The sequence below is a fragment of the Rhinoderma darwinii genome, chromosome 5, assembly GCF_050947455.1.
Source record: "Rhinoderma darwinii isolate aRhiDar2 chromosome 5, aRhiDar2.hap1, whole genome shotgun sequence".
NCBI lineage: Eukaryota > Metazoa > Chordata > Amphibia > Anura > Rhinodermatidae > Rhinoderma > Rhinoderma darwinii.
The window spans coordinates 186,382,872-186,409,562 of NC_134691.1; the positions used below are offsets into that span (position 1 = coordinate 186,382,872).

Sequence of the window (26,691 nt, forward strand, 5' to 3'; positions counted from 1 at the left end):
GAAGAGAGGGGAGGCATTAAAGAAGTCTTGAGGAGGTTGCATTTGAGTATCTGCATCAGAGCAGAACTATAGGAAGGGGCATAATTTGAGTTAGGATTAAAGTGAGGATTTTGAATGGGATTACTTTTGTGTATGGACTGACAGAAGGGATTGGCATTAGAGGAACTGGATGACCGGTAGATAAGTTCTGCGGCAGAGTTAAATGGTCACTATGCTTTCAACAAACTTTGCATAAATTAAGTACAAGCGAATATAATAAACTTTGTAGTATATTTTACTATAGAAAAAAAGCTTCTTTCTGCACTGATCAGGCTATTCTCCCCCTCTAATATGCCTCCTGCATTGACCACTTTCTTAATTCACTGCAAAAAAAGTCTTGATAGATGAGACAAATTGCCAGCTCGCTGGAATTAGATGACTTGCTGCCCATAGAAGTCTATAGAGGTTGGAGGAGTGGGGAGCAGGAACAGAGTAAAAACACATACTGGAAGCTGCAGCAGTGGCTTTGTGTCTCAATCTCACCCCAGTGTTCGATTCACAGCTACACTACTCAGTACGGCTGTATAATGTTCTCCATGCTGCTTTTGTGTTTGCGTATGTAACAAAGAGATTGGGAAGCAGGATCTTCTTTTCACGGTGTGCTGTGTATGGGAGACATGATTGAAATTAGGCTCTGCTCACTAGCTCAGGGAAAACTGAGAATAAGAGCGCATGCAGAAGGGAAAACTGCTAAAAGAAAAATGCAGGCTACTGGGTGTATAGTGGCCCGAAAGAGTTATTCCTCATATACACACACGTGACGGCTTATTCTGAAAAGTCACCTGAACGTTAAGGTACGTTTTAAATGGACACTCATTTTTCAAACACCTTATGTTTATCTAATATACCTGATATAGACCAACTTTGTAATTTACTTACTATTACAATTTAGTTGTTTATCCATGCATATTCTATGCGAAGTTACTGCTACTAGGTATCTCTTTTTTTTCTTCCTTGAATCGGCTTTTCACCACCTGTTGTCAAGCAAAAACTGTCCCTAGTTGCAGAGGAGGTGGACTGCAGTAAGTGGGGGAAGGGGGTGTCTCTTCACTGCCTGTCTATACAAGTCTATGGCGGGGGAAGCAGGAGGGAGGAGCAGAGTGAGAGCCCTAGGCACACAGACTTCTACCCATAGAAGTCTATGGAGAAGGGATGGGGCCAGGAGCATAGACAGATGCTGCTTGCCATAGAACTCTATGTAGGGGGGAGCATGAAGAGAGAGAGACAGATGATGCTGCCCATACAAGTCTATGGGAAGGGGGAATCAGGAGTTGGGAGCAGAGAGTAGACACCGGCGGCTAGTAAGAGTTATCTCACCTCAGTGCTGGATTCACAGCCACACTGCTCATTACTGCTGTATAATCTCCTCTATGCTGCTGCAGCTTCTGTATATATGTGTGTAAAGTATAAAGAAGACATGATACCCGTTAAAGTGTGAAGTTAAAAATTGAGTCAAATGTTACCCCTAGGCAATGTTCTTGTAATAGTGTATAGATAGATATTTCGGGTGTGGGAGCCGATTGTGATGGGGGAAAGATGGCAAGCTCATGTCCATATTAGGTTTTGTGGAAATGGGGAGACATAAAGAAAGAGAGGACTGACAAACAAGGACACAAGTTAGTAAGGTATCTAGATTAGGAGTGCAGAGAGAGAGCGAGATTTGAGTGTTGTCGGCACAGAAGATATTGAAAACCAAACGAGTTGATGAGATGGCCAAAGCCGTAGGTGTAGATGGGGAAGTGAAGGGGACGGAGTACTAAGACTTGGGGTACACAGACAAAAGAGGGTGTTGAGAAGAGGTTCATTGGCAGTAAGAGACTCTAAATGTCTTGTCCGAAAGATAGCCAGACCTTGAATGCATCGTGAGAAGAGAATCTGGAAGAGTAGAGAGAGTGACAGACCGTGTTAAGCCTACAGAACAATCCACTGGCAATAAATAGAATTAAATAATAATTTACAATTACTCCGAGGAGCAAATGTGAATGTTTTGATTGAGCCATGCTGAGGAAAAGGCTGGTCTTTGTGTTTTATCTAGTTTTCTTTCATGTCTAAGTATAGAAGGGAGGCCTATGAAAGGGGAGAACAGAGAAGCTGGCCCGTTTAATCTGTTTTGTGGTCATTTATCTTTAATACATTTTTGGTTGTTCTTTTAAGAATCAGAAAAAAATTGAAACCGAAGAGGAATTAGAAATTAGGAATCAGCTGTCAAACCACTCTCATATCGAAGAAAAAGAGGCATCTGAATCTGTTTCCCGTAAGTGTAGAGAGCTTTCATTTACATACTGTATGTGTTACCCACAAATGGAGAAATACACTGTAACCTCTAGGGATGATTGTTCTTTTACTTCACTAAAATTATTTCTGTCAACATAAGCAAACGAAAGGTTTTTTTTCCAGGATCTCCCATGTAAGAGGCCGTATGAGGTAAAGATTTGTGACTTTGCTTATTCACCATGCATTTTTTGCATAGTTTGCACCCCACAATAGGGTATTAGGGTATTACGTTGCCTGCCTGAATATAGTTTACATTTAAAGAAAGCCTCACTAGGACAGACTTCTAATCTATAAAATGCAATCTTCCCATGTAAATGCCCTCCCAGTCAGAAGTTCTGACAGAACTCGCATCACATACGAATATCGTGAGGGCAGTAATCTAAAATAGTCCCAAAATGAGTAATAAAGCCATTTCTGTTGTATTATAGCAAAAGTATGCAGGAGACCGTCCATCTACAGTCTACTTTGTAACGCATAAGCTCTACATGCACCTGCGAAACAAGTAGTCCTTGGTGAATTTTCTGACTGACAAAATGATAGATTGAAGTGAGATTAAATTTTTTTTATAATATGCCCGGCTGCTGTTTTGAGTAGAAATGTAAAAGGAATAAAAAAGTTACCGTGACCCCAATGGTTCTTTCCATACAGTGGTTCATTCCATGAGCACTGTTATACAATTGGACAGTAGGTATTTAATTTTAAGGGGCCCCACAGGATCTCCCCCATTCTAGGTCTTCTGAGGTATTTCTGTACACACTTGTTTGTGAGCACATGGCAGGTTAGGTGTACAAAAGCTTTAAATGACACCTAAGAATTCTGTCCCAGGGAAAGGTCAGTAAAGCTTCATGTCTGATTTCTACGTCATTTGTGTGTTTGTTATTCATTGTAAAATGTAACAAAGTCTAACTGCAATGTTTAATATTTGTTCTGCATGAAACCAGTTACGGTCAGATCACACTGAGTTCTTGGCGCTGACTTTGATTTGAAAACCATGTCGGATTTAGTGCCAAAAAACGCCATTGATTTCAATGGCACGCAGAGGCTTTTTTTTTTGTCCTTCCGTCTCTGACCTCATTAAAATCAATGGAGGAAGAAAAACTGCGGCGCTCGTTTGAGGGTTTTTTGCATCGTTTTGCCTTGGGTCCTTGCATTAGAATCAATGGCTGCAGAAAAATACGTGCAGGCAGTTCACAATCTGCCCTTAAAATTCTGAGGCAGATTTTGAACTGCCTGCAAAAAAATTCCATGTAAACAGGGCCTTAAGATTTTAGCATCTGTCAGTTTTTGAGGAAATGTTGATTTGTCTTGTCCTGTATTCATTTATTATAGAAATGATTTGAAGATAAACAGTATATTTAGTTAATTTGTTTCTTGCAATACATATTTCTATGTAAGGGATGAGTGTCCTTAATTGTCCTTATTTCAATATTGGCAATGTCCAAAGTAAGTTTGTGGTGGTATGTTTTTGTAAATCCTGGAATCTGCAGTTGTCTGGTATCTTTTAACCCCTTCCCTCTTTGGCCACTTTTGACCTTCCTGACCGGGCCTCATTTTTCAAATCTGACATGTTTCACTTTATGTGGTAATAACTCCGGAATGCTTTTACCTATCCAAGCGATTCTGAGATTGTTTTCTCATGACACATTGGACTTTATGTTACTGGCAAAATTTGCCCGATACATTCAGTATTTAATTGTGAAAAACACCAAAATTTAGCGAAAAATTGCAAAAATTAGCATTTTTCTCAATTTAAATGTATCTGCTTGTAACACAGGCAGTTATACCACACAAAAATGTTGCTAACTAACATCCCCCATATGTCTACTTTATATTGGCATCGTATTTTGATCATCATTTTATTTTTCTAGGACGTTACAAGGCTTAGAACTTTAGCAGCAATTTCTCACATTTTCAAGAAAATTTCAAAATGCTATTTTTACAGGGGCCAGTTTAGTTGTGAAGTGGCTTTAAGGTCCTTAGATATTAGAAACCCCCAATAAGTCACCCCATTTTAAAAACTGCACCCATCAAAGTATTCAAAACAGCATTTAGAAAGTTTCTTAACCCTTTAGACGTTGCGCAGGAATTAAGGCAAAGTAGAGGTGAAATTTACAAAGTTCATTATTTTTTTCCAGAAATTCATTTTGAATCCATTTTTTTTGTACCACGGAATGTTTTACCCAAGAAATGCAACTCAATATTTATTGCCCAGGTTCTGCAGTTTTAGGAAATATCCCACATATGGCCCTAGTGTGGTAATGGACTGAAGCACCGGCCTCCGAAGCAAAGGAACACCTAGTGGATTTTGGGCCTCCTTTTTATTAGAATATATTTTAGGCACCATATCCGCTTTGAACAGGTCTAGTGGAACTAAAACAGTGGAAACCCCCCAAAAGTGACTCCATTTTGGAAACTACACCCCTCGAGGAATTTATCTAGGGGTGTAGCAAGCATTTTGATCGGCCAGTTTTTTTGCAAAAATTTTTGGAACTAGGCCATGAAAATGAAAATCTACATTTTTCAAATAAAATGTAGGTTTAGCTAATTTTTTTTCATTTCCAAAAGAACTAAAGTAGAAAAAGCACCACAACATTTGTAGAGCAATTTCTCCCGAGTAAAACAGTACCCCACATGTGGTAATAAACGATTGTTTGGACACACGGCAGGGCTTAGAAGGGAAAGAGCGCCATTTGGCTCTTGGAGCTCAAATTTAGCAGGAATGGTTTGCGGAGGCCATGTCACATTTGCAAAGCCCCTGAGGGGACAAAACAGTGGAAACCCCCAACAAGTGACCCCATTTTGGAAACTATACCCCTTGAGGAAATTATCTAGGGGTATAGTGAGCATTTTGACCCCACAGGTTTTTTGAAGAAATTATTGCAAGTAGGCTCTGAAAATGAAAATCTAAATTTTTTCAAATAAAATTTAGGTTTAGCTAATTTTTTTTCATTTCCACAAGGACTAAAGGAGAAAAAGCACCATAAAATTTGTAAAGAAATTTCTCCCGAGTAAAACAATACCCCACATGTGGTAATAAACGGCTGTTTGGACACACAGCGAGGCTGAGAAGGGAAAGAGCGCCATTTGGCTTTTGGAACTCAAATTTAGCAGGAATGGTTTGCGGAGGCCATGTCGCATTTGCAAAGCTCCTGAGGGGACAAAACAGTGGAAACCCCCAACAAGTGACCCCATTTTGGAAACTACACCCCATGAGGAAATTATCTAGGGGTGTAGCAAGCATTTTGACCAGCCAGTTTTTTTACAGAACTTATTGTAAGTAGGCCGTAAAAATGAAAATCTAAATTTTTTCAAAGAAAATGTAGGTTTAGGTATTTTTTTTTCATTTCCACAAGGACTGACGGAGAAAAAGCACTGCAACATTTGTAAAGCAACTTCTCCCGAGTAAAACAATACCCCACATGTGGTCACAAACATCTGTTTGGACACACGGTAGGGCTCAGAATGGAAGGAGCACCATTTGGATTTTGGAATGGTTTCTGGGTGTCATGTCATATTTGCTGAGCCCCTGTAGTACTAGTACAGTGGAAACACCCCAAAAGTGACTCCATTTGGGAAACTGCACCCCCTGAGGAATCATCTAGGGGTATAGTGAAAATTTTGATCCCAAAGGTTTTTTGCTGAATTAATTAGAATTAAGCCATGAAAATGAAAAATAATTTTTTTTTCCAACAAGATGTCGTTTTAGATACACATTTTTCATTTTTGCAAGGAATAGAGAAGAAAAAGCACCCCAACATTTGTAAAGTAATTTCTCCCGAGTACAGTAACGCCCCATATGTGGTTATAATCGGCTGTTTACGTATATGGGAGCATTCAGAAGAAAAGGAGCTGTATTTATCTTTTGGAGCGTAGATTTTGCTGGAATGGTTTGCGGACGCCATGTTGCATTTGCAAAACCACTGATGTACCAAACAAAAGTGACCCCGTTTTAGAAACTACACCCCTAAAGGCATTTATCAAGGGATGTAGTGAGAATTTAGACTCCACAGGTGTTTTTCAGAAATGAATACGCAGTGGATTGTGCAAAGTGAAAATTGCAATTTCTCCACTGATCTGCCCATTCACCGCACAAGATGTTGTGCCCCTAGAGAATCTTACCCCATAAATTGTTAAGCGGGTTCTCCCGGGTATGGTAATGCCTTACTTGTGGCCATAAATTGCTGTTTGGGCACACTGTAGGGCTAAGAAGGGAAAGACCGCCATTTTGAGCATGGATTTTGCTTGGTAATAGTTCTGTTTGGGGTTTTGCTGGTATTTCCGTTTATAATGTGGTGGCATATGTAATCTGTGCGGAGTATATCAGGGGTATATGTAATCTGTGCAGAGTATATCAGGGGTATATGTAATCTGTGCGGAGTACATCAGGGCATAATAAGAGGGTATAATAATGGGGTAAATAATACAATTATCCATACATGTGTGTTACGCTGTGAAGCGATCCGTTATGCGCAGGCCGGTGTCACACTGATAAACGGTTTTCTTTCTTATCCCCCTTTTGTAACACTCTTTACACTGCACCTTTTGGGGACTTTTTCTCCTTCGTAGTTTGGGAAATATTACTGGGAAAGTTTTGCGCTGGTATAATACGGGCACCCTCGCTTCCAGCGGATGTCCCTTCCCTTTCCTAGTTCCTAAATCCTGGGGCCCTGAAACTGAAGGAATGTTCCCCTCCGGCCTGCGCATTGAGATGTTTTTCATCACCGCATTACTAGTGCCGTAACTTTTTTATTTTTCAGTAGATTGAGCGGTGTGCGGGCTTGTTTTTTGCGAGACGGGCTGTAGATTTTATTGGTACCATTTTAGAACACATACAACTTTTTGATCACTTTTTATTTCATTTTTTGGTAAAGGAAATTACCAAAAACAAGCAATTCTGGAATTGTTTTTTATTGTTTTTTTTTCGGCATCCACAGTGCGCCCTAAATTACATGTTAGCTTTATTCTGCGGGTCGATACGATTACGGCGATACCAAATTTATATAGTTTTTTTTATGTATTGCAGCTTTTGCACAATAAAATCACTTTTTTTATAAAATCATTTGTTTTCTATGTCGCCATATTCTAAGACCCAGAACATTTTTATTTTTGCGTGCACGAAACTGTGTCAGGGATTATTTTTTGCGGGACGGATTGTCGTTTTTATTAGTACTATTTTGAAGTAAATGTGACTTTTTGATCACTTTTTATAGCATTTTTTGGAAGGAGACGTGACCTAAAAACAAAGATTCTGGCGCTGTTTTTCATGTTTTTTATTTACCGCGTTCACCGTGCGGGATAATTTACATAATAGTTTTGTAGTTTGGGTCGTTACGGACGCGGCGATACCAATTATGTATAGTTTTTTTGATTTTTACGGTTTTTCCCATAATAAAAGACTTACTATGGGAAAAAAGTCAGTTTAGCTTTATTTTTATTTGAAATGTGTGTGTTTTTATTGTTTTACCACATTTTTATTAACTTTTTTTTACTTTTCTGACTTGTCCCACTAGAGGACATGAGGGCCTGATGCCCCGATCGCTACTCTAATACACTGCACTACATACGTAGTGCAGTGTATTAGCGCTGTCAGTTATTCACTGACAGCAAGCCTATGAGGACACGCCGCAGGCGGGTCCTCATCGGCTCCCGTACAAGGCAGACTCGGACGCCATTTTCTGGCGTCCGATTGCCACAGCAACCCAGCGATTGCATCACTGGGTTGCCGATCGGGTGAAAACCTATCAGATGCTGCGCTCTATTGAGCGCAGCATCTGAGGGGTTAATCTGCCGGATCGGAGAATAGCTCCGGTCCTGGCAGTTACAGGAGGGTGCCAGCTGTATAATACAGCTGTCACACCGCGGTGATGGTGCCGGCTCTGCTCCTGAGCCCGCACCATCACTGCGCCGTATATATACGGCGCTTTGCGGGAAGCACCTCCCGACAGCGCCGTATATATACGGCGGATGTCGGGAAGGGGTTAAATAGGATTTGTACCAAAATACACCAACTTCTTTTTTAAAAAAATTATGATTTTTTTAATGTAAGCAAAGAATGTGACCACTCAAAGTGTTTAGGTCCTTTTGCACAGCCCGATGTGGGCCGTAAAAACGAGCGCCGATTGACAGAGAGCTAGTCGATTGGTGCTCCTTTCACAAGGCGCTATGATCTGTAATGTATGGGGATGAACGATTGTTACCTCAGCGCTGTGTCATTAGCCCGGCATGGGTGTTCGTCTGTCTAAAGACAGCTGGGCTTCTGCTCTAACAGCTGGGATTAGATTTACCTCCGATCCCAGCTGTTTTACCCCTTAGATGTGGCAGTCAATAGCGACCGCGACATCTAAGTGGTTTCAGAGGGTGGGGGCTCCCATTGGCGTTCTGCAACGTGATCGTGGGGTGCCGATGGTCTCCATGGCAGCCGGGGACCTAACAAATAGTCCCAGGTCTGCGACATACAGGTCCAAATAGAATGCCTGTCCGTTTTACACTGACATGCATAATACACTACAGTGCAGTAGTATTGCAGTGTATTATAAAAGCAATCGCATAATAAAGTCCCATAGTGGGACTAAAAAAAAAATGTTTCATAAAGTTAATAAAATAAAGGAAAAAATCCCAAGTAACAAAGAAACAAACCACCTTTTCCCCTTTGCAAAATGCTTTATTATGAAGAAAAGTTATACATGATTGGTTTTGCTGCGTCCGTAACAAACAACTATTACGTTGTTTAACCGGCACGGTAAAAGCTGTAAAAAACAATGCCAGAGTTGCTGTTTTCTGTTTATCCTGCCTTCCTAAAAAGCGATCAAAAAGTTGTATGTACCCCAAAATGGTATCAATAAAAACAAGTCCCGCAAAAAAATAAGCCCTCACACAGCTGCGTCGCCAGAAAAATAAGTTATGGCTTTTATAATATGGAGACACAAAAACATACTTTTTTTTAGAAGGGTTTTTACTGTGCAAATGTTGTAAAACATTAAAAACTATATCAATTTGGTATCGCCGTAATCCTAGTGTACTGTAGAATAAAGTTATTTATACCCCATGGTAAATGCCATAATCTTAAAACGCACAAAAGAATGGCAGAATTATTATTTTTTTTTAATTCCCCCCCCCCCCCAACGTCAATAAATTATATGTACCCCAAAATGGTGCCTTTAATAAATGCAAATTGACCCGCAAAAATAAGCTTTCACACGGTTACTTCTATGGAAAAATAAAAAAAGTTATGGCTTTTAAATTGCGACGATCAAAAACTGAAATTATTGCTCCGTTATTAAGGCCCAAAATAGACTGAAATTTTAAACCAACTCTTTCCCAGTTCTCAAAACTCTAATTTACATCATTCTTGAAGCAAATAGTTACTCCAAATAGAAGGGAATATACTAAACTTCAGAGACTTATAGAACTTCTAAATGCCCACCATACTTCATGAACATTTATGACCAGCAGAATTCTGAACATTGTGTAACTTAAAAGCTGGACAAAACAAAATGTAGGGTTCGGTGGCGCACTGTTGTAAAACGTTGTTCACGAGTGGAGCTTCCCTTTTTAAGTGAAATGTTTTGTTTTTTTTCCCTTTATCCATAAACCTAGATCATGAAAGCAACGCAGAGGGTGAAGCGCAGGATGCGAATCACTTCCAGTCTGGACAACCTGATGCCCCAGAAGAAGAGGAAGAAGTAATGATTGCTCATTCCCAGGATGAAACTAGTTACAGCGAATATGTGTCTAGAGGATGTGAAAACAAATGTCATTCCCATTTTCATGACACACTAGGCCAGTCTGATGACCTAATCCACCATCACCATGACTACCATCATATCCTGCATCACCATCATCACCAAAATCACCATCCACATAGCCATTCACAGCGGTACTCTCGGGAAGAGTTGAAAGATGCTGGTATTGCTACTTTGGCTTGGATGGTAATCATGGGGGATGGACTACACAACTTCAGCGATGGCTTGGCAATTGGTGAGTTGATTAAAATCACGTTCCAAGATTTTATAAAGTTTCTGGTTATCTAGGGGCAATGCTTCTGTGAAGCATAAAATAAAAATAAGGGCGATATTAAATGATTTTTAAAATAAGCTGATTATTTTCAATCTCTGTTAGCAAATTAAGTGTTTCTTATAAAGGACATGCGTCCACAAACTGTTTTTAGAAATGGGCCTACCTTCCCTTTTTTAAGGAAGTAGAAAGGTCAATGGAGTAAATTAGAATTTGATAGTATTCATGGGAATATACCTTTAAAAGGATTGTCTAATAGACCTGGTGCTGTATATGTCCGGCACCAGATCTATTGCTATTCGCAGTTAGACCAGTGTATAGAGCACAAGGCAAGGGGGATGGTGGTGGGATGGTCAGCAATAAAATGACATAAAAAAGTTGATTTTTAATTTCAGTAACATGGCCAATGCCAAGAAAGTTTTAATACTGGACCTCCTCCCTAAGATAATTTTGTTTTTGATTAGAGCTAGTGGATTGGGGTGTATTGACTGGTCCCCTTATAGTGTCATGTGAAAATATTTCCACGTCAAGTTAGCATAAAGAATGGCTATTTGACCCCCTTCCTGCTCCATGTAAATTAAGAAGGTAATAGCATGGTCCCTGTGTGAGAAGCCTGTTACATTACATGCTGACTTGGATGGCCCTGCACGCAGTGCCATCAGCAGGATCGGGCTGTCACACTAACATCCAAATCTTGTACCGTGAAGGATCTGAAATGAGTTCCCTTTCACAACAAACAACACCTGAATACAGCGCTCATACTAAACACTGTGTTCCTAAACGCAGAAGCCCTGCTTTTACATTCGTGCAGTTGCTAGGGAACCCCGTGATGTCTGTAATAACGTCACATGGATTCCCTGTGCAGAGAGGGCTTGGAGGCATGTAGAGAAGACTTTCTCCATCTTCTCTGCGTGTCTCTGTATGTAGATCACTGGTTACAGTGATCTAATGGGGTGTTACCATTAGAAACGGTTATCTAAGTATAGGGGCAGCAGGGAACACATAGATAACATGAAAAAATAAAATCATTGAAAAAATTAAGGGCCCTCTTCCTGCAGAAAAAGGGGACACTTCTCTGAGCCAAAACACTCCAATTTTAGACATTCTGCGTGAGATAAAATGTGTTTTTGTAATGAATCTATAGAATAAGTTTCACTTTTTGAATAGAATTACTGAAATTAACTTTTTGATGGTATTGTAATTCATTGAGAAGGACTAGTATATTATATGAATCAATATGTATTTTTTTTGCTCCATCCCAACAGGACATCCAATAACTCTGTTATTGCTTGAAAGTGGATGCAGTCCACGACCCAAAGCGTATTGTTAGGCCCTGTTCACATCACGTTTTGTTTATACATTTAGGGTGTACGTCGAGAACTTCCGGCTTACGTGCTAAACCTGTCCATAGGGCACTATTAACAGACTAAGGCCAAAAAAAGCATGTATGGAATAGTGTAATAGACCAATCTATTTCATACAACGGTATGAGATAAAACAAAATATATACGTTAAACGTATGTGTTTTTATTTTTTAATGCAATCTGAGCCTACAGTTGCCACTATTAGGCATCAATCACAGCCTCCAATAAACCTATTCCTCGGGAAGCTCCAGTGACATCACAGTCCATATAGGGACATTATCACTGGAGCTTCCTCAGCCAGTGAAAGCAATCAGGATTCAAAGAGCATCCCCTCTCTGAATGCCCTTTCTGGTGTCTATGGCTTCCTTATGCTGGCCTGGGAAGGCACCTTTAACACAACTGTCCATATATGGAAAGATATACGTCACTGTGGCTTCCGTGGGAAACGCAGGGCTGCACACTTGGCTAAGGGATATAAGCTATCATGTCAGGGTGTAAGAAGAGGAAGCAGACAACAGAGCCCACAGCGTCCCTCCACCACCAAGAGTTCCAGTGTCTGGGTTTCTGTTTTGTAGATACCGGTCATGGGATGCCTGTGCCAAAAGCAGGGCTGTAGGGCACACTTATCCCACTGTGTCTATACATTGGGTTATGTTGCAGCCTTCCGTCTGAGGTATACGTCGCAGTCCTCTTGAGGTATACCTTTGACGTAGTCAAAAAAGCGTGATGTGAACAGAGCCTTAGATTTACATGATCACTAATAACTAAAAACTGTTTTAAAATTACAGGAGCTGCGTTCACTGAAGGGCTATCCGGTGGTTTAAGCACTTCTGTTGCAGTATTTTGCCGTGAATTACCACATGAGTTAGGTAAAACTAAAATAACTTTCCTCTATTGTCTATAATTCACTTGTAGTAGATCCATTTATGTGTGTGTGTGTGTGTGTGTGTGTGTGTGTTTCTCTAAAATGAAAGAGCACTTTTAAAGGGTTCCCCCCATATTTGCAGGCAGTGTAGATATAAATTTAAGTGATGGCTGTACAGTATGATGCCAAGAGGCTTCAGGCATTGTATAGCTGACTAGGAAGCCAGACTACCTGGTTTACTATAATTGCATCTGGGGGCTAGGAAGGCTGGGATTATCATTGGAAGTACTCTTTAAAGGCAATCACCAACACAGACCCCTATCCGTAAGTTCAGAAGTTAGCCAGTGCTATTGCACCCACTAAACTGTGCCCTGAATCTTCGTTTATGGCACCAATTTAAACCACGCGCTATATGTAAATGAATGTAACCAGGCCCTAAAGTGCCGGCACTGCGACTACCTAGTGCTTCTTTGTCAATCAGACCAATATGGGAACTACATTCATTTATACGCTGGTCAGTCATGACATTAAAACCACCTGTCTGCTGTTGTCTGCCAAAACAGAATGTGTCCTGTTGTATCTGGCTGTTGTTTTTCCAGCACATCCCACAGATGCTTGATCGGGTTGAGATCTGGGGGATTTTGAAGGTCAACACCTTGAACTTTTTGTCATGTCCCTCGAACCATTCCGAAACAAAATTTGCAGTGTGGCAGGGTGCATTATCCTGCTGAAAGAGGCCACTGCCATTAGGGAATACAGTTGCCATGAAGTGGTATACTTGGTTTGCAACGATGATTAGGTAGGAGAAATGTGTTAAAGTATCAGCCAGTTTACCTTCCCATATATGGTGCATCCTGGTGCCAAATCTCTTCCCCAGGTAAGCAACGCTCACCCACCTGGCTGTCCACATGATGTAAAAGAGAGCGTGATTTATCACACCAGGCGCCTTCCTCCATTGCTCCACAATCACACTGTGCTGTGGATCATGCTGGGCTCGAACAATGAGAAGTGTATGACACTGATTGGTCAGCCTCATACACTTCTATACAACACCCACTTAGTCAAAAGTAAAAACACGCCCAGTTGGTCTTTAAGAAACTCATTAGCATAAATCTAAAATTGCTCATAACTTGCTCAAAAATGATTGTTTTTCAAAATAAAAACCACTGCTGTTATCTACATTACAGCGCCGATCAGATTATGTAAGAGATAGGGCACTTATAATCTGGTGACAGAGTCTCTTTAAGTGTGTGTTTATGAAAAAAGGGAAGTGCTCTTTTACTAAACTGTAAAGCACGTTTCCTTTTTACAGTAGGGTTAAAGGGGGTTTTCTGAGTTAACACTTGTGTCAGTGCTTTTAAACTCTGAATGTGATTACATTTGTAATGCACTTCTTGTATCTAAACTGGCCCCCTGTTTCCCGATGCAGCCACGGGGCACGTGACTGGTGATGTCATGCTCTTTGCCTCCTCTGTTTACGAACCATATACCAGTCACGTGGTCAACCTGTTAAAAGTATCTGCCTGGTATACCGCACGTCACTAGTGACGTGTCGTGTATGGGCTTCTCTGTTATACAGTCGGGAATTCACATGCGCATTCCCTGTTCTCTTCTGCTTCTATGCATGCGCCGTAGCCCTGCACTGCTGGATATCAGACAGCAAAGCACCGTGGGATACAATGTTGGTGTCATGGTGTTGGGAGAAGAACGAGTGCAGTGGGGAGCGGTGCGGCAGACAGTGTTAGTCTTAGAACTTATGCGGAGAGCAGAGGAAAAGACAGAGGTAGGAGCTACACCACGATCTGCAGTCTGCAAAAACTCATGGGAAATGTAGTTAGAGCATGTTATCAAACGCCCAACAAGAGAAGTCTAAGGCTGGGTTCCCTCGGGTCGGATGCGCTGCGTAAAAATCACGCAGCGTGTTCGACCTCGGACACGCAGTACATTCGGTCTGAAAAATCGCACTATATTGTGGTGCGGTTTTTCTAACTGAATTTCTGCTGCAGAAGAAAGCGCTCATACTTACCCCCTCTGTCTTCTCTGTGCGTAGTGCAGCCCCTGCGATGACGTTGCAGGCCATGTGATGCTGCAGCGGTCACATGGAATGAAATGTCAGGAGGGAGTTCTGGGTAAGTATGATTTTTTTTTTTTTTTTCCGTAGTTGCCATTTTTGGGACTAAATCGCAGCGAATACACCGCAAAAGTTACAACACTGGGCTTTCTGTTGCAGGATTTGCATCCTCAACTAATTGAATGGGAAAAAAACGCAAAAATCTACTAGAACGCAGCATGAATTGACATGCTGCAGAATTAAATGCCGCACCGCAGGTCAATTTATTAATGTTTACACTGCATTTTTTTTCTGCAGTGTAGGGATGAGATTTTATAAATCTCATCCACTTTGCTGCTACTGTAAATGCTGCGGAATTTCCGCACAGCGTTTAATAGCGGAAATTCTGCAGCGTTTACGCTACGTGGGAACCCAGCCTAAGGGTTTAAACTAACGGCAAATGACATGGTAAGTGAAGTCTTCTTTCTTATACAATGCAATGTGGGAATCACACATTATAAATTACTTTTAAAACCCCTTCAAATAAAATGATGTGTTGTGTATAGAAAAAAACCTGTTTAGTGTGAAATAATTTGCCGCCTTGATTTATGAGTGTATCATCAGTAAGTGGGAAAATAAACAAATCTAGAATAATAATAATTATTAGCATTTTAAATGCTCTGATTTTATTTTGTTTTTTGGGTCATGTCTAGTCATAGTGACCAGCTTGTCAACGTCCGTAATGTGCAAACCTATATGTTTGACCTGCTGCACTAGTTTGGAAAAAGATGTAGGAATTCAGATTTAAGATTATGCTGTGAACTGATTTTATTTTTTTTTGTGCATTTAAATAGTTACGGTTTACTTTTTTTTTTTTCTCCTAGGTGATTTTGCGATCCTATTGAAAGCTGGTATGACTGTAAAGCAAGCAGTGTTATATAATGCACTGTCTGCCATGTTGGCATACTTGGGAATGATCACTGGCATTCTTATAGGACACTATGCAGAAAATGTTTCAATGTGGATCTTTGCTCTTACAGCAGGGTTATTCATGTATGTTGCTTTTGTTGACATGGTAAGTACCTATGATAATGGAATCAAGACTGTTTCTAACCACTAATATTGCAGCTGACAGGCCATATGTGTGCATGGATTAAAAAAAAAAAAAAAAAACAACCCTCATCCTAATGCTTTTTAAAAAAATATTGATCTTTTTGATTATAGTTTTTAATCGAGTTTTTGTAAATGTACAAAGGATAAATGACAATGTACAAAGTTGGCTAGATACAGCATACAGAGTATTACTTAACCCCTTCCCGACATCCGCCGTATTTATCCGCCGCACGTCTGGTGGGAGAACATGGAGCAGGTTTATGGACTGAGGCCGCTCCATAGAACGAGCGTGACTGCTGTATCTTACAGCCGACTTCCGTGTAACAAGCGGGATCCTGCTTGTTTACCCCTTAAACACCGCGGTCAAAAAAAAAGTTTTTAATATATAAAAAGGTTAAAAGATATTTAAAAGTACAAAAAAAACAACCCTTTTCCCATTTTCCTCCTAGCACAATGTTAAAGAAAACTTAACATAACTGGTATCGCTGTGTCCGAACTATTACAATATTATTGTAATTAAAAAATGAAACCGCCAGAATCGCTGCTTTTTGGTCACTTCATCGCCCCCAAAAAAATGGAATAAAAAATGATCAAAATGTCTCGTACCCAAAACTGGTACCAATAGAAACTACAGCTTGTCCAGCAAATAAGCCCTCATGCCGCTCAATCGACGGAAAAAATTGATGATTCTAAGGATAAGGAAAAAAAATTCCAAGTTTATTTTTAACAATGAGTTTTTCTTTCCTTGTAAAAGTAGTAATACATAAAAAAACACTCTAATTGTATTCACCTGCAGAATAAAGTTAACATGCCATTTTTACTGTGCGGTGAATGCCGTAAATGCTAAAACTATACAATATAAAAACTACAACATGCAATCAGAAATATTGATGAATCGCTGTTTTTGGTTTTTTTCCTAATCCACCCCACAAATAATTTTTTCCCGATTTTATTATATGGTACAATAAACGGTTCTGTAAAAATTCACAACTCATCCCGCAATAAAAAATTGGGTATATTGATGGAAAAATCAAAAAGTTATGGCTTTTGGAATGGGGGAAGGAAAAAACGATAGTGAAAATCCTAAAAATGCTCTGGCGGGAAGGGGTTAAACTTGCAGTTATCTTGTCATACACGCAGTATAGAGATCTGACTGTCAGATGAGAGATGTGCAGAAGTCATGTGCCAAAGCAGATTCATATTTATAGATCGCACAGTGCTATAAACGTTTGGAGATCTCCAACTGCTCTCATTAATCATGTTCCGACCAATAAGAAAGGCTGAAATGGTATGGTGGTATTTAGTTTTCCAGCCAAGTATTTGTGTTAAGTCGATATTAAAGACAATATATTAATGTTTGATTCTTCAAGCACGCGCTCGGTCTTTACGGCGCTGCATCAGAATAAATAAGCAGAGCAGGGAGCCATTAAATCTCCCTACTCGAACGGGCGAGATTGATATCCGTATCGATCTCTCTCATTTAACCCCTCAGATGCGGTGCTCAATTGCGAGCGCCGCATCTGAGTGGTTTTGGAGAGAGGGGGGAAGCTCCCGCTCACCCCATCGGCATCCTGCGATAAGACTGCAGGGTGCCAGTGTCTTCTATGGCAACCGGGGGCCTGATAAAGGCCCCCAAGTCTGCGTTTAGTTAATGCCTGCTAGGACATGCCACGGACAGGCAGTAATACTCTGTAACGCAGAAGTATTGCAGTGTATTATAAGAGATCGGATGATCGCATAGTGAAGTCCCCTAGTAGGACTAGTAAAAAAAAAAAAAAGTTTCATAATAAATAAGTGAAAAAGAATGAAAAACCCACCTTTCCCCCTTACAAAATGCTTTATTATTAAATAAAAGTCAAAAAGTTAGACATATTTAGTATCGCTGCGTCTGTAACTACCCCAACTATAAAGTTATTACGTTATTTAACCCGCTCAGCGAACGCCGTAAAAAATAACCGTGCATGAGTTGCTGTTTTCTGTGAATCCTGCCTCAAAAAAAGTGATAAAAAGTGATCAATAAGTTGCATGTACTCCAAAATGGTACCAATAAAAAGTACAAGTTGTCCCGCAAAAAAAACCAAAAAACTCACAGCTGCATCGGCGGAAAAAGAAAAAGTTATGACTCTTCAAATATGGCGACCCAAAACAAAATAATTTGGGAAAAAAAGTGTTTTTACTGTGTAGTAAAGCATACAAAATCTGTATAGAATCGGAACCACCTGCTGAATAAAGTTAGTGTGTTATTTATGCAACACGGTAAACAGTGTAGGTTTAGGACGCAAAAAAAGTGGCAAAATTACTGGGGTTTTTTTCTCTTTCAACCCCAAAAAAGCAAATAAAAGTAAATCAATAAATTATATGTACCCCAAAATGGTGCGTTTAAAAAAACTTGTCCCGCAAAAAACAAGACATTATACAGCTATGTCGACGCAAAAAAAAAGTTATAGCTCTTTAAATGAGACGATGGAAAAACGTTGCAAAATAGCTTGGTCGTTAAGGCCTAAAATAAACTGGTCACTAAAGGGTTAATAATAATAATAATAACAACAAAGTCTTAGGTGAATTCAGTATAAACTCGCCAGTAACATTTTTAATGAGTGGCAGCAGTTTTAAAGGACAGCTCTGCTTTGAAGTGTAACTAAACTTTCAAAAAACTTCTGACATATCATAGTGACATGTCAGAAGTTTTGATCTGTGGGGTCTGAGCACTGAGACCCCCACCTATCCCTAAAATGAAGCGGCAGGACGCTCAGGTGAGCGCTGAACCGCTTCCTTTCTGATCGGCTTTTTTCGGAAACCTGAGCAATTGGTGTACGGACTCTTACACCCGTTGCACACAACAGAGTGGCGCCCGATAGTTTTCACGGACCCATTCACTTTAGCAGTAAATCGGGCCTGTGAAAACGGACTCAACTTTCCAATCTGTGAAAAGATAGGACATGTCCCATCTTTCCACGGATCACTGACAGGACCTATGATGCAATAAACTTTCTATTGAGCCCGTACACCAATTGCTCTGCTTTCCGAAAAAAGCAAATCAGAAACAAAGCAGCTCAGCGTTTACCACAGCACTTCTGCCGCTTAGTTTTAGCGATCGGTGGGGGCCCTCAGTGCTCAGACCCGACATGTCATAGTGACATGTCCGAAGTTTTGATCTGTCAAGGTTTTTTTTTTTTTTATAAAGTATAGTTACTCTTTAAAGGCAGGAAATTGTAAGAAGTACTGTAGTGCTAAGCCAAATTTTACCAAATTGTGTTTTCTAAACTTCTATTAAGAGCAGCACTTCTGCTTAAGAGTCTGCTGTACCCACGAATCCAATGCTTCTCCGCCTTACCTTTGCCCTCATAAGGCAGCCTCTATATACCGTTACTCAGAATGGCAAGGGGAATCTCTTCGGCTAAAGGATACAGAGGACATTTATACTGGGCCGTTCGTACTCGTTCAACGCTGCAGATCGAACTGTCTGTAGCATTGACCAAAAGAACTGCCTTCAGATTAAGTTAGATTATGATTTGCTTACCTGGAGCTGTTTTTCTTTACACTGGGTTTTACACAAATTATATTAACCCCTTCCCGACGTTTGTCGTAAGTATACGTCATGGAAAGCCAATGCTTCTCGAAAACGTATACTTATGACAAATGCATGGCACCGGCTCAGAAGCTGAGTCTGTGCCATCATCCCCGGATGTCGGCTGTATCTTACAGCTGACATCCTGCTGTAATGGCGAGGACCGAAGTTAGCTTCGATCCCCGTCAAAAGCGATCGCTGCATATAAGGTGTTTACGGCTCATTGACACCCCAGCAATGAAATTGCCGGGGTGTCGGTGGCTGCAATGGCAACCGGAGGCCTAATACTGGTCTCCCGATGTGCCTAGCATGGAAAACTTTCAGCCCCTGCCCGGAGGCGGGGTCTGAAAGGCTTCCGTAGCCGCCTGCAAGATGGCGCCGGCTCAGAAACTGAGCCGGCGTCATCAGCGGTGGATGTCAGCTGTATGTTATAGCTGAAATCCAACTGTAACGGCAGGAACCGGAGCTAGCTACGATCCCTGCCATTAACCCCTTCGATGCAGCGATTCCTGCCATAACAGGTGGATTTCAGCTGTAACATACAGCTGACATCCACCGCTGATGACGCCGGCTCAGTTTCTGAGCCGGCGCCATCTTGCAGGCGGCTACAGAAGCCGGGCAGGGGCTGAAAGTTTTCCATACTAGGCACACCGGGAGACCAGTATTAGGCCTCCGGTTGCCATTGCAGCCACCGACACCCCGGCAATTTCATTGCTGGGGTGTCAATGAGCCGCAAACACCTTATATGCAGTGATCGCATGGCTGCTGACTGCTATTATGGCAACAGGAGACCTAACAATGGCCTCTGCTCTGCCATTACGGAAGCCAATTAGGCTCCGCCCAGAGACTAAGCCTAATCGGCTTGCTGTCAGTGAATAACTGACAAAATAGTGCAATGTATTAGAAAAAAAATCTGACAGTTGGACCTTCAAGTCCCTAGTGGGACTAAAGAAAAGTGAAAAAAAAGTAAAAAATAAAATAAAACACAATGACCCTTTTTCCCTTATCAAGTCCTTTATTATTGAAAAAAAGAAACAATACATATCTGGTATCACCGCGACCGTAACGGCCTAAACGATAGAAATATTATGTTATTTATTCCACACGTGAACGGCGTGAAAAACAACGCCAGAGTTTATTGGTCACTCTGCTCTACAAAAATTTAAATAAAAAGTGATCTAAAAGTCGCATGTATCCAAAAATGGTGCATTTGAGAACTATAGCTCGTCTCGCAAAAAACAAGCCCTCATGCAGCTCAGTCGACGAAAAAATTAAAAAGTTATGGTCTCACAACTTGGCGACAGAAAAAATACATTATTTTTACAAAAGTAATTTTATTGTGCAAAAAGTTGTAAAACATAAGAAAGTGCTATAAATTAGGTATCTCCGGAATCTGACTGACACGCAGAATAACATTAACGTGTAATTTATAATGCATGGTGAACGCTGTATATATATAAAAAAAAAAAAAAGCTATGCCAGAATTGCTGTTTTTTGGTCACCTTGCCTCTAAAAAAAATAAAAAAAAAATCGGATAAAAAGTGATAAAAAAGTCGCATGTACCCAAAAATGGAACCAATAATAACTACACCTCGTCCCGCATTAAACAGCCCTCATACCACTACGTCTATCAAAAAATAAAATTAGTTAAGGCTCCAAGTCAGGAAATAAAAATATGCAGTTGTGCAGATCAGAGGGGAACATTTCGTCTGTTTCAAGAGGCGATTTATCGGGGTCCTAAAATTAGGGAACCAGGAAGGGGAGTGCCCAAACATATCTGCTGGAAGCAAGGGTGCCCTTATTTTACTAGGACAAGACTTACCAGCAAAATTCCCCAAACTGCAAAGGTGCAGATTGTGGACCAAAAGGGAGATAAGAAAAGACACATTTATCAGTGCGACACAGTATGTGCAGAATGGATTCTTCACATCGTAACACACATCTATGGATTAATTTGTTTACCCCTTTATTATACCACCTGACTATGCCCCTGATGAACTCCGCACCGCTTACATGTATCCCCACATTATAAACTGAAATACCAGTAAAACTAGAACAAAACTACTACCAAGCAAAATCTACGCTTCAAAAGCCAAATGGCGCTCCCACCCATCTGAGCCCAACAGTGTGCCCAAACATCAGTTTACTTCCTCACGTATGGCACCGCCACACCCGGGAGAATCCTTTTAACAATTTTTTGGGGTGTGTTTCTCCAGTGGTATAAGCTGGGCACGACATATGGGGAAAAATTTTAATTTTTACTTTGCACCATCCGCAGCGCATTCATTTATGGAAAAAACTCGTGGGGTGAAAATTTTCACTACACCCCTTAATAAATGCGTTGCGCGGCGTAGTTTCTAAAATGGGGTCACTTCTCAGGAGTTTCTTTTATTACTTCATTAGAGCCCCGCAATTGTGAACCAATACTTTACATGTCGCCAAATTAGGCCTCAATTTCGTATGGTACTCTTCACTCCTGAGCCCTGTCGAATGTCCAGGCAAAAGATTAGTGTCCCATGTATGGTCATTCTAAAACCGGGAAACACAGTATAATAATTAGAGAGCGGTCTTGTTATGGTGGCACAAGCTGGGTGTCACATATTGGCATATCTATGGAAAAAAAAGAAATCACATTTTCACTCTGCAATATCGAGTGCACACTAATTTCTGCAAAACACCTGCAGGGTTAACATGCTCACTACACCCCTAGGTGAATACTTTGAGTGGTGTAGTTTCCAAAATGGGGTCACTTCTGGGGGGTTTCCACTGTTTTGGTCCCACAGGTGTTTTGCAAATGCTACATAGCGATTAGAAACCAATCCAGCTAAATCTGTACTCCGAAAGCCAAATTGCGCTCCTTCCCTTCTGAGCTCTGCCGTGTGCCCAAAAATCAGTTTATGACCACATATGGGGTATTGCCGTACTCGGTAGAAATTGCTTTACAAATATTGGGGTTCTTTCTCTCCTTTTATTTTTTTGAGAAAAATTTTGCGCTAAAGCTACAGCTTATTGGAAAAAAATTTAAATTTTTATTTTCACTGCCCAATTCAAATAAAATCTAAAACACATGTGGGGTTAAAATGTTCACTACACCCCTAGATTAATTTCTCAAGGGGTGTAGTATCCCAAATGGAGTCCATTTGGGCAGTTTCCACTGTACCGGTGTCAAGAAACCAATCCATCAAAATCTGTGCTCCAAAAGCCAAATGGTGCTCCTTCCCTTCTGAGCCCTGCCGTGTGCCCAAACAGCAGTTTATGACCGCATATGGGGTATTTCCGTACTCCCGAGAAGTTGCTTTACAAATGTTGGGGTTCTTTTTTTCTTTGTTGAGAAATTGTGAGCTAAAGCTACGTCTTATTGAAGAAAAAGGATTGTTTTTATTTTCACTGCCCAATTCTAATAAAATCTATGAAACACCTGTGGGGTCAAAATGCTCACTACACCCCTAGATAATTTCCTCAAGGGTTGTAGTTTCCAAAATGGGGTCACTTCTGGGGGGTTTCCACTGTTTTGGTCCCTCAGACGCTTTGCAAATGCAACATGGCCTCCGCAAACTATTCCTTCTAAATTTGAGCTCCAAATGCCAAATGGCGCTCTTTCCCTTTGAGCCCTGCAGTGTGCCCAAACAGCCGTTTATTACCACATATGGGGTACTGTTTTACTCGGGAAACATTGCTTTACAAATGTTGCAGTGCTTTTTCTCCTTTAGTCCTTGTGGAAATGAGAAAAAATGTGCTAAACCTACATTTTCGTTGAAAGAATGTAGATTTCCATTTTCACGTCCTAATTCCAATAATTTCTGCAACAGACCTGTAGGGTGAAAATGCTCACTATACCCCCAGATAATTTCCTTAAGGGGTGTAGTTTCCCAAATGGGGTCACTTTTGGGGGATTTCCACTGTTTTGGCACTGCAAGACCTCTGCAAACCCAACATGGTGCCTAAAATATATCCTAATAAAAAGGAGGCCCCAAAATCCTCTAGGTTCTCCTTTGCCTCTGAGGCTGGTGCTTTAGTCCAGTAGCACACTATGGCCACATGTGGGATATTTCCTAAAACTGCAGAAGCTGGGCAACAAATATTGAGTTGCGTTTCTCTGGTAAAACTTTGTGTTACAAAAAAATGAATTAAAAATGAATTTCTGCAAGAACAAAAAATTTTATTTGTAAATTTCACCTCTACTTTGGTTTAATTCCTGTGAAACATCTAAAGGGTTAAGAAACTTTCTAAATGCTGTTTTGAATACTTTGAGAGGTGACGTTTTTAAAATGGGTTGACTTTTTGGGGGTTTCTAAAATATAAGGCCCTAAAAGCCACTTCACAACTGAACTGGCCCATGCAAAAAAAGCCATTTGAAATTTTCTTGAAAATGTGAGAATATGCTGCTAAAGTTCTAAGCCTTGTAACGTCCTAGAAAATTAAAAGGATGTTCAAAAAACGATGCCAATCTAAAGTAGACATATGGGGGGTGTTAATTCGCAACAATTTTGTGTGATCTAACTGGCTGTCTTACAAGCAGATACATTTTAAAAAGATTTTTACAAAATTTTGGTGTTTTTCTCAATTAAATACTGAATGTATCGATCAAATTTTGCCAGTAAGAAAGTCCAATGTGTCACAAGAAAACAATCTCCGAATCGCTTGGATAGCTTAAAGCATTCCGAAGCTATTACCAAAGTGAAACATGTCAGATTTGAAAAATGAGGCTCTGTCAGCAGGTCAAAAGTGGTCAGAGGGAAGGGATTAATGTACATTGACTTAAATTCTACACTTATGAACGCTACAAAGTAAAGAGAACATTGATTCCATCCTGAAAATATATGCAAAGCTTTTAAATCTTGGCAATAAACAACATTTGTGATTTTTGTTTTTATATTTCTAGTTCAATTGAATCAAGTACCCAGCTTTCCTTGACCCATTTCAAATTTTAGCAGGTAGCTTCAGGCACTGTGTCAAAACTTTCATAGCGTAGAATGTTAAACAATGTGTAATAAATATATCTCTACCCTTATTATCTAGACAAACGCTAAATGTACTACTGTGCAATGTTGGATTAACTTCTTTTTTTATTTTGTTCCCCTTAGGTACCAGAAATGTTGCACAATGATGCGAGTGACCATGGCTGCAGTCGCTGGAGATATTTTCTCTTACAGAATGCCGGAATACTTTTAGGTTTCGGCATCATGTCGGTCATTTCTATATTAGAACATAAAAATGCCTTCACAGTTAACCTATAACATTAGGTTTCCTATACCATGTTTGTCCTTATGCTGTAGACTAACTTATGTATTTGTGATTTTTATTTTATTTTTATGCAGCCAGCATGTATATTTGATACTGGATTGTACAAAAACAATAGCACTTATTGATGTCACCAGTGGTGCAGTAAAACTACAAGGAGCTGCCTTAAAACAAAGGGTACTTGTGCCAAACGGTACACTTTTTTTTTTTTTACAATTTTTTTATTTAATGAGCTACTCCTATTTTTGTTGATCATCTCCAGGAAATCTGTACTAAACCTCTGTTAGGACCTATTCACGTCTGCGTTGTCTTTCCGTTAAGTGGTTCCAGAGGAGCTTTACGTCGGGTTAACACCTCAACGGAAACCTTAGCTTCCGTTGACCTTAGTCGACTGCACTATTGACTCCGTCAAAAACAACGGAACCCTATCACAACAGTGACAAATTAAAACCACTAGCAAAGTTTCCGTCACCATTGAGATCAATGGTGATGGAAACGGAAGCTAAGGTTTCCGTTTGCCTTTCTGTTGAGGGGTTAACCTGATGGAAAGCTCAGACTGAACCCCTCAACGAAAGGGCAACGCTGATGTGAACACACCTTTAGATCCTATTTATTGGTGTTAATGTTCTTTTTGTGTTTCCACTTCAAAAGGTACATGCTAATGCTAAATAATTTTAGGTGTCATCTTGCATAGCATGGTTCGCTTATAAAAAAATAAGAAGGTATTAACCTAGTTTTGTAGACCCAGGAGAAAAAAATAATCCATGATACTATACTCTATATAGTGTCCTGCATATTTTAACACCTCATTCCCCAAAGCATTCCTTTCACAGTCTCGTAAGAATGAGTACTTACACAAATCTATGCTGGAGGTTCATATTAAAGTGTTAGAAATTCGAATCAACCATATTTTAAATCCAGCACAGTCTGTGGCCGCATTCAAATAGTATGATAGTGTGCTATGTTTATTTTGTTTTTTTATTATTTCACAGTGGCCAGATATGCATATAATGTGTGTTTATGATTTTACATTCACACATTGTATTAGTTCAGTGTATAGTTTTGAGATAAACCAAAGGAATAGAATAGATATAAGGGATCCCCGGTAAAGACGTTTTCAGAAAGAGTTTAGAGCACATCTCCACCCAAAAAGGTGGCTTGACTGGTGCTAAACTTAGTATCCTACTCCTATCCAAGTCGACTTACAGGGATGCTGCATGCAGGGTCCTTATTCCAAAGAACTGGTTTAGCTGGCCTTGTGCCTCACTATGTGTAACATAGATGAAAAACATGTTCAACCCATAATTGTGCAATATTTATCCATACGGAAGGCAAAAACAAACATTTAGTGGCCATAAACCCAAGAAAAATAGCACTATGGTAAGTAAGGGTGCAAAACTCTGAGACCTTGTCTTGATCAAAAAGGGAAAATGGCAATTCTCCAGTAAGGGTAAAAAATATTAGATCCTTTGTTCTTCCATGTGCGGTATTTAAGATCAGTCATGGGCTTTAGAAAAACATTTTGTAACGGATGAATAAAGAATTCAATATTTTTGCAACAGCTGGAGTGGTGTAGTACACTAGTGTAGTTTCCACCGTATTCCCCGACATGGAGCAAGTATGAGGATTACAGAATATGCTACTAACACCATGCCATTTTTCACCTTCACGTTTCTGAAGTTGGGAAACTTAAAAGTACAGAGTACAAGTAATGACAATAAAACAGCCAGGCCTGCTTTTTCCAACAAAAACAAGAACTGTTGAAGTTGTTGGACAAATTATGGCTTATAACTATGGCATAGGCTCTTAATGACCTTTTCCCCCAATCCTATTACAACAGAAAATTAACAGATTAATCTCCCCCATGCTAAGTAGGTTGTCACAAACCCATTTTTTTTCCAAATCCATTTTAAAGGGTTGTATGAAATTAGTAAAAAAAAAAAAAAAAAGCTTACTCTACAGCACAATTGCCCATGGACAAGTGTGGCGCTGTATCAAAAGAAAACAGACCTTTTAAAAGAAAAACCTTAAACCCTTTTAACCCCAATATTGCTAATATAATGTCAATTATCCAGCATGGTGTATGCTGCGTTTTTTGGGGTCACCTAGCATCTCCAAAAAAATAAAAATAAACCAATGTCTTATATACCTAGAAATGGTACCA

At 40.1% G+C, this 26,691-nt stretch overlaps 1 protein-coding gene across 1 annotated transcript in view; it reads left to right on the forward strand.

Moving 5' to 3' along the window:
- SLC39A6 (solute carrier family 39 member 6) overlaps nt 1-26,257 on the forward strand; it is a 39,139-nt gene extending 12,882 nt beyond the window's left edge. The window contains exons 5-9 of the mRNA XM_075826789.1: nt 2,194-2,293; nt 9,910-10,290; nt 12,479-12,559; nt 15,490-15,680; nt 24,371-26,257. Coding sequence (XP_075682904.1) covers nt 2,194-2,293; nt 9,910-10,290; nt 12,479-12,559; nt 15,490-15,680; nt 24,371-24,523 — 906 coding nt within the window. The 3' untranslated portion in view covers nt 24,524-26,257. The remainder of the gene's footprint in view (nt 1-2,193; nt 2,294-9,909; nt 10,291-12,478; nt 12,560-15,489; nt 15,681-24,370) is intronic.
- Nucleotides 26,258-26,691: the final 434 nt, after the last annotated feature.